The 13,923-nt window shown below is 36.7% G+C and overlaps 1 protein-coding gene across 1 annotated transcript in view; it reads left to right on the forward strand.

The window, feature by feature from the left end:
- SNRK (SNF related kinase) overlaps positions 1–13,923 on the forward strand; it is a 39,622-nt gene that overhangs the window by 10,115 nt on the left and 15,584 nt on the right. Inside the window, exons 2-3 of the mRNA XM_068205706.1 lie at positions 211–308; positions 1,661–2,354. Coding sequence (XP_068061807.1) covers positions 1,766–2,354 — 589 coding nt within the window. The 5' untranslated portion in view covers positions 211–308; positions 1,661–1,765. The remainder of the gene's footprint in view (positions 1–210; positions 309–1,660; positions 2,355–13,923) is intronic.

A 13,923-nucleotide genomic window follows, 5' to 3' on the forward strand; every position in this document is an offset into this window, starting at 1 on the left:
TGCTTAGTTGCAGAATAAAAGGGTGCATACATCAACACAAAACCCAGTGAAGTTTGTTGAAGCTTGATGACTGTCTTTAAAGAAACATAAAACCTGAAACCTCAGTGTTTATATTGTTTGTTATTGTATTAATGCTTGTTGTACTTAACCCTGTTCCTTGTCTAGGTTACGAAGTTTTGGAAGCTAATTGATTTCATTAAAATTTTACAGGCGTGGAGGTCTCAAACTGAATTCTATGGGTTTTGTGGAAGCAGACAGCTGGATAGCGAAGAGGTTATACCATGGCTTCAACTAAGAGAAGCAGTAAGGTGAGCTTGATAACATCACAGAATCCTCATAGGACCCCCAACCTTGTAATTGAATTCATATGAAACCAGGTTCATTAGTTTCTCTGTCTGTGAAATAACTTGTTTAGCAGGGAGTGTTTTTAATCTAATGCTTACATTTCAACTTGAGAATAACTAATGTAAGGGGCTGTTTGGTTGCCAGCTTCCTTTTCAAAGATTTTCTTTTTGAAGTTCAGTTTTGAAACTGAAAATATATTCTAAAGAGCTGTTTTTTCTGTATTTTAGAGTTGGCAATGAGCCATCGAATTTTCATATTTCTACCGACTTAGCACTCAAAGTTGGAGAAATGGTTAGCTTTTTGATAGCTACAGTTTTTTATTGAAACCCCAATCGAAGTTAACAATGCAGGAAAATGTTGTGGGAGGTTTTGTATATGGAAAAAAAAAAAAAAACAAGACAGTGGGATGTAAGACCTTCAAAACCAGCTTTGAATATGAATATTTTATAAGTTCGGTCTGATTTGCTTAAATGGCAAATACCTGGTAAGCAGGAATTCACTACACAAAAGCTGAACTCCTGAATCTTCTCTGCTTCTTTCCCACTCTTCTTCTCCCTTTTCTTCACTCATTCCCAGGCCTGATGAACATATGCAGTCTACCTCCAAACTTTTTATCACCAGTTCGTATAACTTCAGTCAAAATATTTAACAAAACATGTTATTTGCCACTGAGTACATCCACAGTTTCATTTCAGCCTTCAAAGATTTGTTCACTTGCTGTAATTACAGTATTGATTGATAACGCTCAAGCTAATTAGAGTAACAAAATTAAGTATTTTATGTCACTCTGAGCTTTACTAAACAGTAAGCTGCTAAAAAGGAGGAGGTAAAAGTCATAAGTCATGCCATTAGAACTTTGTATTAGAGCTGTTTCATGCGCAATATGAAGGGATGTGCCAAAAAAAGATGTATTAGGTATGTTCCTCTTGATGATATTCTGTGCTGCCCAGCTGTTTTATAGTGTATCTGGAAAAGTTACAGATTTCAGCTTTGCCAATTTTAACAGTCTTTTATAACACCGATTTCTTCAAGTGCTGCTTGAAAGGTTTCTGACTCAAGTCAATGAAGGCCACTGAATTTGTGACAAATTTTTATTATTGCAATGCTGAAACTCATTTTCTTCAAGCATACTGATAATGTGATGTCAGAAATCTGCAAGTTAGCACAGCCTGCCTTATTAAATCCTTTGCAAAAATTTCTGAAGATTATTTCATAAATAATCTGTAGTAATGTGCTGATGTAACTTGAGGTAATTACAGGATAATAATGTTGCTTACTTTTATACAAGTATATAATCTTGTTTCTTTATTTTTAGGTATGCTTGGCAATGATTACGGACTATTTATTTGCATCAGATACACTTATATGAAAATACCACGTTTCCAAAGAGATTAAATATTATTTCGTCTTCTGAAACAGAATGGCAGGCTTCAAACGAGGATATGATGGAAAAATTGCAGGATTGTATGACTTGGATAAAACTTTGGGCAGAGGCCATTTTGCTGTGGTCAAACTTGCTCGGCATGTCTTTACAGGTGAAAAAGTAGCAGTAAAAGTCATTGACAAGACCAAACTGGACACTCTCGCCACTGGACATCTCTTTCAAGAAGTCAGGTGCATGAAATTAGTGCAGCATCCCAACATTGTGCGGCTGTACGAAGTAATTGACACCCAGACAAAGCTTTATCTCATCTTAGAGCTAGGGGATGGTGGAGATATGTTTGATTACATCATGAAACATGAAGAAGGTCTCAATGAGGATCTGGCAAAAAAATACTTTGCTCAAATAGTTCATGCTATATCCTACTGCCATAAACTGCATGTAGTTCATAGAGACTTAAAACCAGAGAATGTGGTTTTCTTTGAAAAACAAGGACTTGTGAAATTGACTGATTTTGGCTTCAGCAACAAATTTCAGCCTGGAAAGAAGCTCACTACAAGCTGTGGATCTCTTGCCTATTCTGCTCCTGAAATTTTACTTGGGGATGAATATGATGCACCAGCAGTGGGTAGGTATATCTGCTTTGAATTCAACCAGTAATCTGTAAACATAAATACCATGATCTTGTATCTCTCCATTCTGTTTCAAGATAATGCCAAATATGGAAGGCAGCTAATTGGCAAGAAATAATATAACCTAGATGAACTGTGGATGAGGTCCTGCTGGAGCAGCTCTGTTTGAAGGAGATACTCAAACATTCTCAAAAAGGCTTAGAAGTACTTCTTGTATGAAATGATGCAATTGTATACATTGTAATTATTTTAAAATTAACGATAATGTGGATGCAATAGGTATATTTATAAATACTCAGAACGCATCTTCAGGAAAAGTTGCCTGTTTCAAATTTATTTTTAACATGACCCCACACTCCCTTGCACCCAATCACAAGTGATTTTCTTTGCTCAATTTAGCCAGGTAAGAATAGCATTGTGGGGCCGGGCAGCTTATATGTTCTGCTGCAAGGTGGTAGGAAGCCATGTGTACCAAGTACTGACTCAGCTATCAAAGGAGGAGACAGGGAGTTAAGTTAAAGAAAGCTTCAACTCCCTCTATCCCACCTCTGCCCTTTCATTGTCTGAGAACCAAAAGGATGAGTTCCCAGTTGCTCCTGATTGTGTAAAAGGTAAAAGAATAGTAATGTGTAAATGAATCTTCATGTTTCTAGCTGCGAAGTGGAGTGTACAGGGTGGGCTGCTACATGTAATTCTCTTACTGTCTCTCTTAGGTCTGCTGCTTATTGTAGTAGAAGTAATTGAAAGTCTTTTTAGAATAGCTGTAAACATTGATGGGGTCACTGAATATTGTCACTGAATATTGTCACTGAAGCTGTAGTCAACAGATTGCTTAAATCTGTTAGTTGAGGTACAACTCACTTCCCCAACAGGTGTAGGTACATATAATTGCAAATAGTGCTTCAAAATTAGCTTTTGGTAGTCAACATGCCTCTTGTTCTTGCATGGGTGTTAATAGCACCCATTAGGACACTGTACATGGCTCTGTGTGTTTTGTTATGTTTTATAGTAGTGACTGTAGTGATGGTTTAAATTAAGACAGAGTTGTCCAGGTTTTTGCTAATTTAACTGAGGTGAACAATCAGCTAATTTTGTGTGCTGACAGGCACATTGTTGAACTACAATTCTTGCATTATTTTTAAGTCTAAATATTTTTAGCTATTAGGTAAAATATTAAGGTTCTTTGCCTAAACCTTTGAAAAACACTTTGTGGCTTCTATCTTTGAATAGGTATTGTACTCTGTGTTTTCCAGACTTGAAAGTACTTTCCCGAGTGTGCTATAATTAGGAATTTTGGATCTCTGTTATTTCTGGGTTTGCAAATCGATGTTGATGGTACAGTATTACTTTACAAATTGATTTCTATTTAGAGTCAGATGATTCAGATGAGTTGGTTCTGGTTTTATTAGTGCCAAACTAGAGCTCCTAACTTCTGCGTTTTTCTGTGTTCTCTTATCTCCTTTTGAGAATTTCCTGAAGCATGAGTGTAACTGATAGCAGTGGCTTTCAAAACTAGATGGAAAAGTGCATTTGTTAATTATTCTGTACAATGCCTTATGTGAATTACTTCTTGAAAAATTGAATAGCAGTCAAATTTTGGAGGATGAGCAAAAAATTATGTTTTTATATTGCTGCCCAGTTGAAGATGCTTGGGAAAAAGCAGTGTGTGGAGATTAATGGGGGAAGGGGAATTAGGAGTATTATGACCAAATGGTCCAAATTGAATTATATAGTTAACAAAGCATGCTTTGGACCTCTTAATGATGAATGTAATAATGTTTGTTAGAGGACTTTGTAAACAATTAGGGAGGTAAACTTCTGAATAGTGCTAAAAGAAAATTTTTGAATGGATTTATAGAGGGGAGGTCTGGTTAATATATTGATGTGAACAGTAGAAAAAATAGGAAAAAATAAAATTCTTTTAACTAGTGTCTCAAGATGCCAATTATCTTCTATTTCTGAGAATATTTAAATACACCTCAGTAGTTAGTTCTTGCTTACTTATTCCCTAGTATGCTGTCTCAACTACTGGATACTTAAAACTTCTATCCTAGTTGAGCAATTGCAGTGCTTGTATCCTAACAAGCACTGCAATGGCAAGTGGCATATTTTTCATCACTTTGTAATGCACTATGAAATCTCTCTGAAGTACTGTCAGTTACCAGAGTAAAAATACCAAAATTTGCTATAAGATTCCAATAAGATGAAGACCTTGAAGGGTCTGGATTTTCCTTTTCTAACTATGGGTAAAAAGGTAAGATATGCTACACAAATTTTCTAAATATGATTTATGTATTTTAAGTACAGACATCATGGGGGGAAAAAAATAGGGCCTTCTTTAAAGCCCTCTTTCCCCCAAAAGAAATCTTAAACATAAGTATAGGAAATCTATCACTAAAATTGTGATTATGTAACTGAGAAATGAGCTACTGCAAACCTTTCTTAAACTTGAAAGATAAACGTTCATGCTAGGATGAGGTTGTATTTGTAAACTAGGAGTATGTATAAATTCAGAAGTAGACATTTTCAAGAAAGAAATTTCATTAGTTACGTTGCAATGCGAGTAATGTGCAAGGTATGCACGCATGTATAGCTTGAAATAGTGGTGGAGTGCTGTGAACTCATTCAGCTGTCGGCTGAATGGGGCTATTAATATTGCAGTAATAGTGACTGACAATGACAAAGATTCTTCCACCAGTTTGGATGAAATTACATTACAGCTGAACCAATCTAAAAACTTACTCCTTAGTAAAAGGAGGTCATGCTTTCCCCAGTGCAATGACGTGGTCATGCCCCCTTGTGAGCATCTGACCACTTGAAATCCAGCTTAGTTTACTAAAATGACAAATTGAAATGGATTCCCCTGCTTAGACTCTGTGCATATTAAGGTACCTTTGCATTCATTGTGTTTATAAAACCCCACACCTGTTTTTATTTATGCAAAATTGTTGCAAAAATTATTGGAAGAAAAATTGATTAGGGTGTATGATGGGTTTTATTTTGTCCAAAGAGTTTGCCACAAATGTGGCTTTTTGGATCTCTTATGAATAATATTAGAATGAGTATATAAAGGAAGATAATTTACATTTTCTTTCAACAAACAACTGGAATATTTAGGGCAAGTCTTTATTAAGTTATATGCTTAATAATGATAATAGAAAAGCTTGCTTTTTGAAAACAACAGTTTCAGCTAGTTGAGGGATTAATCTGCCCTTTGTGATGTCACTTGAAAGTTTGCACACTTGAAAAGAGCCTAGTTAATTTGGGTCTCTCGTTTCCTTTTGTGTGTAAAGCTGTAGCTATAGTGATGCAAGAGGAATATTGGGCACTGATCATATGTTCCCAGGGCTTGTCAAAAAACTGATCAAGTTAGATAATGAGAAGTTCTGTTGCTTGTAATTTTCCATGGTGTTTTCATACTTAATTAAATTTTGTTCCAATCAGAGGAAAGTGAGAGGACTGTTGTTGGACATAAAGTTCATTTCCTAAGTCAGTGGACATGCTACTTTAGATCAGAGTTCTGTCTAGAGCAGTTGTGTGATACCATGACCTCCATCAGTATTTAAAAGTTGATAACTACAGATGAGAAAGAACAGTGTGCCTCTGGTGCTTTTGCTCTACCAGCATCAACAGAAATTGGATCATTAAATAAACAGGAATTGCCTCTTTCCTAGGTGATAAAATTTAGCTGGAGTTTTTCAGATTAGTTGATTCTTTCAGAGGAGGGCAGGTTCTATTTTAACTGCCTGCCATCTCTGCAAAGTGTGAAGTGCTGTGTAGGCTACGGTAACACTGGAAGACACAGACACTTGTGATAGGTTCATGTTATTGTAGATGGGTATTGTGCAAATGCATGGAAACATTTGCAGAGTAAATTCATTCTTCTGGGGATGAAAAATGGGCAAATTCAGATTGTAGCATTGGGATTTTGTATATTTAGCACAATTGAGCGCTGGCCTTGAGAAAAGTACTGTAATACACAAATAACATTTTAGTTACCATCACAGTTACTTATCATTGCAGTTTGTCATCACAGCAACACAAAGAGAATGGTGGCAAGATGTTCCTCATAAAAGACATGACTAACAAGAATATTGTGGTTACTGTAGCTTAGTGCTACTCAACTGGTACTATGTAGTCCAAATCCAACTTTCTGCTGCCCTGGAAGTTGCAGGTAACTTCTCCTGCTTTAGTAGTTAGATAGGGGCTTGCACAACTCAGACCTGGATATCTTCTGTCAATATGGTAAAACTATGTATTCATTACCTAGTCATATGTTTTTGATTACAGAAGGAAACAGAGGCCTTGTTATACATACACCCTGCTTTCCTGAGATGATGATACACTGCCTTTAGACCCACCTTGTGTCTGTTGGAATGAACCCAAATTATTTTCTTTTCTTTTTGCATCAAGACTTTGCAAGGGCTTTTTACTTTATTAAAGTGTTGTGGGAGTGTGCTTAGTGTTTCAAAGCTTCAGCCATGTTCACAGGGTGCTTGAGCATAGCCAGCTAGCCCCAGTGACCCTGTCTGGCCTGTGTTGAGCTAGTTTGGATATTCCTGGGTGTGTATAACACTTTATTCTCAAACTGAATGACTAATGTAAACCTGTGCCCAGTGGCTATGTACAGTAACCTTTTGCACTAAAAAAAACACTGAATATAAGATTTGACTGACTGGTATTAAAAAAACAAGGTTGTAAGATACTTGCAGATCATAAACAATATTGAATAACTGAGCATACCTGGCAGCATTTTAGAGTTTCAGTATGCTCAAAATCAGATTATAGCCAAGTTCTCAGAAATGAGAAGCATTTCTCTGCTTGTTTTGAAAATCTCCCTTTTTATTGTTGTATTTCAGGACTTCAGACCATTTATACTTAGATTATGGAATGAGCTTGAGGCTGGAAGGGTGCTGAAAGTGTGATACTTGGCTGCTTCCAGTATATGCCTCCCCTTTTGTTTTGCTTGCATCAGTGCAGAGCTACCCCTTCTCCTGTGCTGCACTCTGCTGTGTGGCAGGCCACTTGATGAACTGACTTTTATCAGCTAACTTGACAGAAAACTGTTAGAAAGTCAAAAACTGACAGGAAACCTGCTCTCTGCAGGCTTAACTTCTGCCAGGTTAGCAGAGCTGTTTGTTCCCTTAGGGTTAAGTGGAAGAGGTGGTGCACAGTAAATGAAGGGAAGGAATATGGAGCTTGGAGTAGAGCTCTGGAGGAGAGTAGTCGGACCTGTCTCTTGAGTTAGCACGTTTAGGTAATATCAGCTCTGCCTGGCTCACTTACTTTCCAACTTCTGTGTAAGAGAAACACTTTTTACTGAAATTCATCATTATTGCCAGTGTATTTTTAGGAGAATTGTACACTCTAATTCTTGGCTTCAAATGTTTTTGAAGCAAAACAGAAGGAATTGATGTGAGTACTATAGGTGTATTTTTCTCCTGCTGTCTTCTCTAGTGTACTGGTGTTAGTGGCTGTGCTTTTCTGCCTTCACCTTGCTTTGCTGTGTATCTCATGTTGCTGAAAAACCTGAGTCAAATCAGAAATTAACTTTTTATACTTTTTAGAAGGGGCAAATGGAAGGAATTGGTTGTAGAACACTTTCAGAAAGTCAGAGTCTTGAGGATAACGAAGTATTTATATTCTGTGGCAAATTGCATGCAAATAATGAAGTTTATTTTTAATGAAATGGGAGTTCAGTTTTCATGCAGTATGCTATCCTTTGGTTCTTTTTTTTTTCCCTCAATCTAATTATTGTACTGACTAGAAACTTATTTTTAGTGCTTAAAATTGAGGATGTTACATTGCAAGTATTGGAGCCATGCATTCAGAAGTGAAGCTTTGATGTGATGGGGCTGCAGTGAACAATGGGAATCTGTGATCCTGATAACTTCTCAGTAAATCTGAGCAAGCTTAATATTTTTGGAGTTTAATTTATGTTCTGTTCTGGATTACTTTATGCAGAAATTTCCATGCATTCACCAGTAAACTGCTGGGTGAAGCAAAGAATCATTTATCCAATGAAACTACAGAGAAGAAGCTGTCAGTTACTGCCATATCAGCTAAACTGTAAATTAAATACAGGGATACAGTCATGTTGCTGTGTTCATGGGAGAACTGTTTTCATAGCATTTCAAGCTGCTGTTGTGGAGCAAGGTTTCATTATGATGAATACATCTCCACAGCCAGGAAGCTTAATTTCATGTATCTTTCAAACAAGTACTCAGATTAATTATTTCCAGCCCATGGCTGACTAATTTGGCAACACAGATCTGGTGGGACCGAAATCAGTGGTGTACTGCCTAGTTATAAACCAGATACCCAAGTTTTGCATTCACGTGTAAAACTGTGTTCAGATGTTAATTTTTTCCAAATAAAGTAAAAATTATGTGTTATACAGCTAAAATGTGTAGGAAAAGATAGTCCTTCCAAAATCATGAAGAATTTTTTAAGATACCAGAAGCAAATTATCTTTATATACCAAAAAAACCCCCAAAGTCATTGCAGTGAAGGATGTGCAATAGCTGTATGTGCTATATTGACTTCGATTTGGGTTTTATTCTGGCTAATTATTTTCTGGAGTAGTAGTATTGGAATTCATGCAGAAAATGTTGGTTTAGTTTGTTTTTTTAAATATAGATTCAGTAACTTTTTGGGTCTAAAAAACATATCAAAGGAGATAGAATACATTTTTAAATGCAGAACTGATGATTTGGAGTAAAACAGGCAGTTTTGGAATAAAGGAGCAGCATGTGTTCAGTAAGACCTTTCAATGATTGTGTTTTCTGTTCAAATACCCTTACTAAAACTTGAGATGCATTAGTAACTAAAAAAAAAAAAAAAAAAAAAACCCACCTGTTTTTATTTTAGTGGTTTTACTCAACCAGCAAAACCCATGCTATGGACTTCAGGGAAAAATCATGAAGTCATAGAACAATTTGAGTTGAAAGGAACCTTAAAGACCTTGTATTCCCAACTCTCTGCTGTGGGCAGGGAACCTCTCACTAGACCAATTTGCTCAAAGCCCCATCCAGGCTGGCCTTGAACACTGACAGCAAATGGGGCATCCATAACTCCTCTGGACAGCCTGTCCCTCCCCACCTTGACAGTGAGGAATTTCTTCCAAATACCCAATGTAAACTTGTCCTCTCTGTTTAAAGCCATCAGCCTTTGTTCTGTCACTCCATGCCCATGTGAAAAGTCCCTCTCCAGCTCTCTTATCTCCCTAGAACCTTCTCTTTTCCAGGCTAAACTACTCCAACTCTCTCAGCCTGTCTCCACAGGAGTGGTGCTCCAGACCTCTGATCTTCCACTGCAGCAGCTCCATGTCCTCCTTATGTTGGGGCTTCCAGAGTACAAGTACTAATTGCCAGACTGAATGAAAATAGGAATCACTTCTGAAGAGAAGACTTAGTTACTGATGATTGTGTCTTAGTCAAGTGAAATAACGTAGAACAGACTGTTTCACCAAACAGATAAGCCAATTAGGGAAATAATTTGCGAAATGCCATTTGCCATTCTGTTTTTTGGAGGGATAGGAAAGGAAAAGATTTCCCTTAATTCTCTTGTCTGCTACGTGTACTAATAATAATACTGATGGGATTTTTAGTGCTTTAAAACAAAGAAGAAACCCCATTCTGTTAATTTAAAAAATGTTAGCCTTGATTGTGGATGTTTTCCTCAGCCTTCAGCTAGGGAAAAATAAATGCCATTTTACAAAGACAAAAAAAGTTGAGTTAACAGATGGTAGCATCTCTGAGAACTGTAGAGGTCAGTATATGAGTCTATTCAAAGCATTTTTCATTAAAAATTAAAGCATGAAAAAATGGTTAAATCAGCTAAAAACTGAGTATCTATGAAGAAGTAATCCTTATTCTTTAATCTTACACTTGAAATTTTACTGGTCCAGTTTGAGCATATTCCAGATTTGTCAGTAGTCTGCACATGGCAGTGTAAAAATACTTGTGATATACAGAAATGCTGAAATCTTTTTTCACAAGTATTCTCTACCTTCTTGCTACTGACCTGTTATGCAAGGGATGCAGCTTTTTAAGATTCTTAGCTTATACAGGAGTGGAAATACTTCTCTTACTCTCTTTTAGAAGCACAAGTATATCAAGCACCATTCAAATGATTCAGTGGTATAATACCAGCTTTTATCTTTTGTACTGTTGTATATAATGTTTTATCACTATTTTTAGTAGAAGTGTCATTTTCTACAGTATTTCACCTGTCATTTGAATTTTTACTCTTAAACTGTGTTTTGGTTCTTCAGACAATTATGTGAAGCTGTGCTATACTTTGAGTATTCATTCCGTTCCCTCAGCCTATTCTGTGAACAGGTTCTTGAATTCTAACTTGTAACAAGCATGCTTGCCACTATCCTCGTGAGCTACCAGCCTGTACCTGCTCCTGAACCCATCACAGTTCCACCCTTCAGTCCACATGAAGTAGTTCACAAGGGGTTTTTGTGTCTTGAGCTCAAAAGAGCAGTCTGCAGGTCTCCAGGTGCTCCCTAGCCCTGAACATGCCCAGAGTGCAGAGATACTGATGATTTTACACATATTTTTTCCTATTTAGCTTTGCATACAAGAACTAAGTATTGAAGTGCTGGTGTGTTGAATCTCTTCCAAGGCTTGTATTCAGCAGGTTTCTATGGATTGGGCTTTCTTCATGAAATCTGTTCTGAAGAGGTAGCAGCAGCAGCAGGGGGAACATTCTTCAGTGCCATAACACAGTGGTTAGAGTAACTGCCCATAATCCTGGAATTTGGGGTCCGTTTCCACCCTTCATTTATCCACAGTCTGTCTGTTGATACCGCTGTAGGGGCAAAATAAACATGTAAACACTTCTGTCATCTCCATAAAAGTGGGTTTGTTTCCTTTTACCTTAAGTGGCTCCTAGTAGAAAATAACTATAATATTCAGCTGTTACAGTAGATAATGTGAAATGTATAAAACCTGGCTAAATTTACTCAATATTACAAGTCACTTTTGAAGAAAGAGACTTTCTCTAGAAACATACATCTTATCAGCTGAGCAATGTACACTGTAAACTGTTGCGCAGTTCTAAATTTAAGTTAGGAGGAAAAACATCAACCCTTTTCCCATCAAGGTCTGAAATAAACAACTTCAGTAAGTAGACTCAAATTTACATTATGTATGTAAATGCAAATTTGTCTATTTCAAAATGAGTATGGATTTTTAATTGCTTAAAATCACAAGCTGATATAGCATATATAAAGTGTGACAAATGTCTGACTTCAGAGGAACAGTAGAAATTTGAGGGTAAATGATGGTGTCACTTAAGTTGTAACTTACTGAAATACTAAGTACTTGTTTTAGGAGTAAATCACAAACTTCAGAAAGCAGTAAGTGACTAATGAAATGGTGAAGCAGATGAATATGAATAGCCTTTGTGCAGTGTGCACACTTGAACGTGACAGATGTTTGACCACCCTGTGTTTGACAGGCGTAGCACAGACAGCTAATGTTGTAATTTGGTTTCTATGGCAGTGACTTCATATTATGTAAGGAAGTTGCATATACACAGCCCTGGTTGTCATGGTTCATGGTTCTTTTCTGATAATTTAATGACTTAGAAAACAAAAAAATATATTCTCTACTGCAGCTAGTTACTACTGCTTTTATTCTTATTTTATTCTTTGTCATTGCAATGACAGTTTCAAGTTAGCCAATTTAAAGGCTAAATTGTATCTTGAGATCTTCACAGGACTTTTTCTTGAAAGAGACCTTGATTTTGGCTAGTGCAGAATAGAACTGTTCCTTCCTTTACTATAATAACTTGAAGTTTTGCAGGTGATAAAGAATGCTAAATGCACGCAGCATGTTGGGCCTAATTTCTGCTTTTCCATCAGTTTTCTAAAGAGCAAATTAGATGACCCTTGAAGGACAGAAATAAGCAGTTTCCATGAAGCCTTCATCTGCTAATTGCTAGTTACTAAGAGCAGGAAAAGAACTTGAAATTGTGAAAAATAAATTATTGTTTGAATCTGCATTTTAAAGGTGGTCTCTGTAACCCTTCTCTTCCTTGTGTTGCTTCAGTTAAGGGTCTCAAATCTAGAAGTGGCACTGACGCTGATTATGACAGGACAAAGCTCTGGTAATGAACACTGTTGTGTATGGCTTTGTGTATTGCTTGGGGAAGTAATAAAATTTGGTAAATATACATTATAATAAAGTAACCTCTGATTATCCTTTACTAACTTCTCTGAGATAACCGTACTTAAAGATCCTGCATCTTTCAGCTAGATTACACTATTCTGGAATAGAAGAATTCTCCAAAATGAACTGTGATTATTACATTAAATGGGTTAAGAAAAATTGTATATTTACAGAACAAAGCCATATATTTAAGTGTTTTTGCAGCGTATTTTCAAATTTTTGAATTTGACTGAAAAATAAGCACCTGTGTTAACAAGAGACTCGTTAAAGTGGCATTGCATCAGTCATCTGGTTGGTTGGCTTTAGGTGCATGAGAATGTAGTCTGGTTAAGCTGTGGCACAGAAAAGGGACAAGGAATCAACCCCTTGTTTGGGGAGTTTGCATATGAAGGGGCAGGACAAAACTCTTGAATGTGTTCTCTTAGTATACCTGCAGATACCCAAATGCTTGGCTCTGCTTCCAGAAGTGAGAGGCTTCCTATAATATGGTGTTGCAGGGCTTGTGAAGATGTTGCTAAGATGACATCTGTCTTGTGACATAATAGGGTCTGCACTAAGGCTCCCAGTGATTTTTCAGTGTTCCATGTGGACTAGACTTTCTCAGGCACGCTCTCTTCTTGCTTCCTGGTTATGAGTAGACTTTTAAGTTTTGCTGAGGGTGCTCAGCTTTGTCCATGACACTGCAAGCTGAGTCATTTTAGTCACCTTGGCTGTAGGTGCAATGAAGTTGATCTTTTGACAGCTGCAGCTGTAAAAATAGACTGAGAATAAAACCCATGTAATTGTTTCTGTCCAGTGCTACTTCTTGGTCACATCAGAATAAACATCTGCTATGCTGGCAGGGTAACAAAATACACATTTGTCAAAGAAGTATAATAGGAAGCTTTGCTTGTAGTATATAAGAGTGAAGTAAAGTGTAGTAGTTGCTGCTCTAGTGCTCTTCACTGAGAGGTTAAGAATTTCTATGTAATATGCCAAGGTTAAATGGTATTTAGCACTATTTTTAGTTTCTAAAAAAACTTTTTTTCTGCATACACATTATGTTCTTTTAGGATATACTTTGTGCATTAAACAGAATTAGTGATATAATGAAATACAGTAGCAGTTCAGTGCCTGATTTGTATTTCATTATTACCCAGTTTTTATTCTATTTTCATACAGCTGTGTTAAAATTATTTCATTTTACTATTTGGAGCTCTTCTTATCTGGAGAGACCTATGGGTACAGAGTACAAAATACAGTAACTAGTGAAAGAAAAAATATACAAAATTCTCTGTTATGTGCTGGCTAATCAATAATTACTGCTTTATTTATCAGAACATAAAGGTTGATGTCTAATGGACATTGCATTAAGACAAGCAATAGTGGTTTGGGGGTTTAC

The sequence above is a fragment of the Anomalospiza imberbis genome, chromosome 1 (genome assembly GCF_031753505.1).
Source record: "Anomalospiza imberbis isolate Cuckoo-Finch-1a 21T00152 chromosome 1, ASM3175350v1, whole genome shotgun sequence".
NCBI lineage: Eukaryota > Metazoa > Chordata > Aves > Passeriformes > Viduidae > Anomalospiza > Anomalospiza imberbis.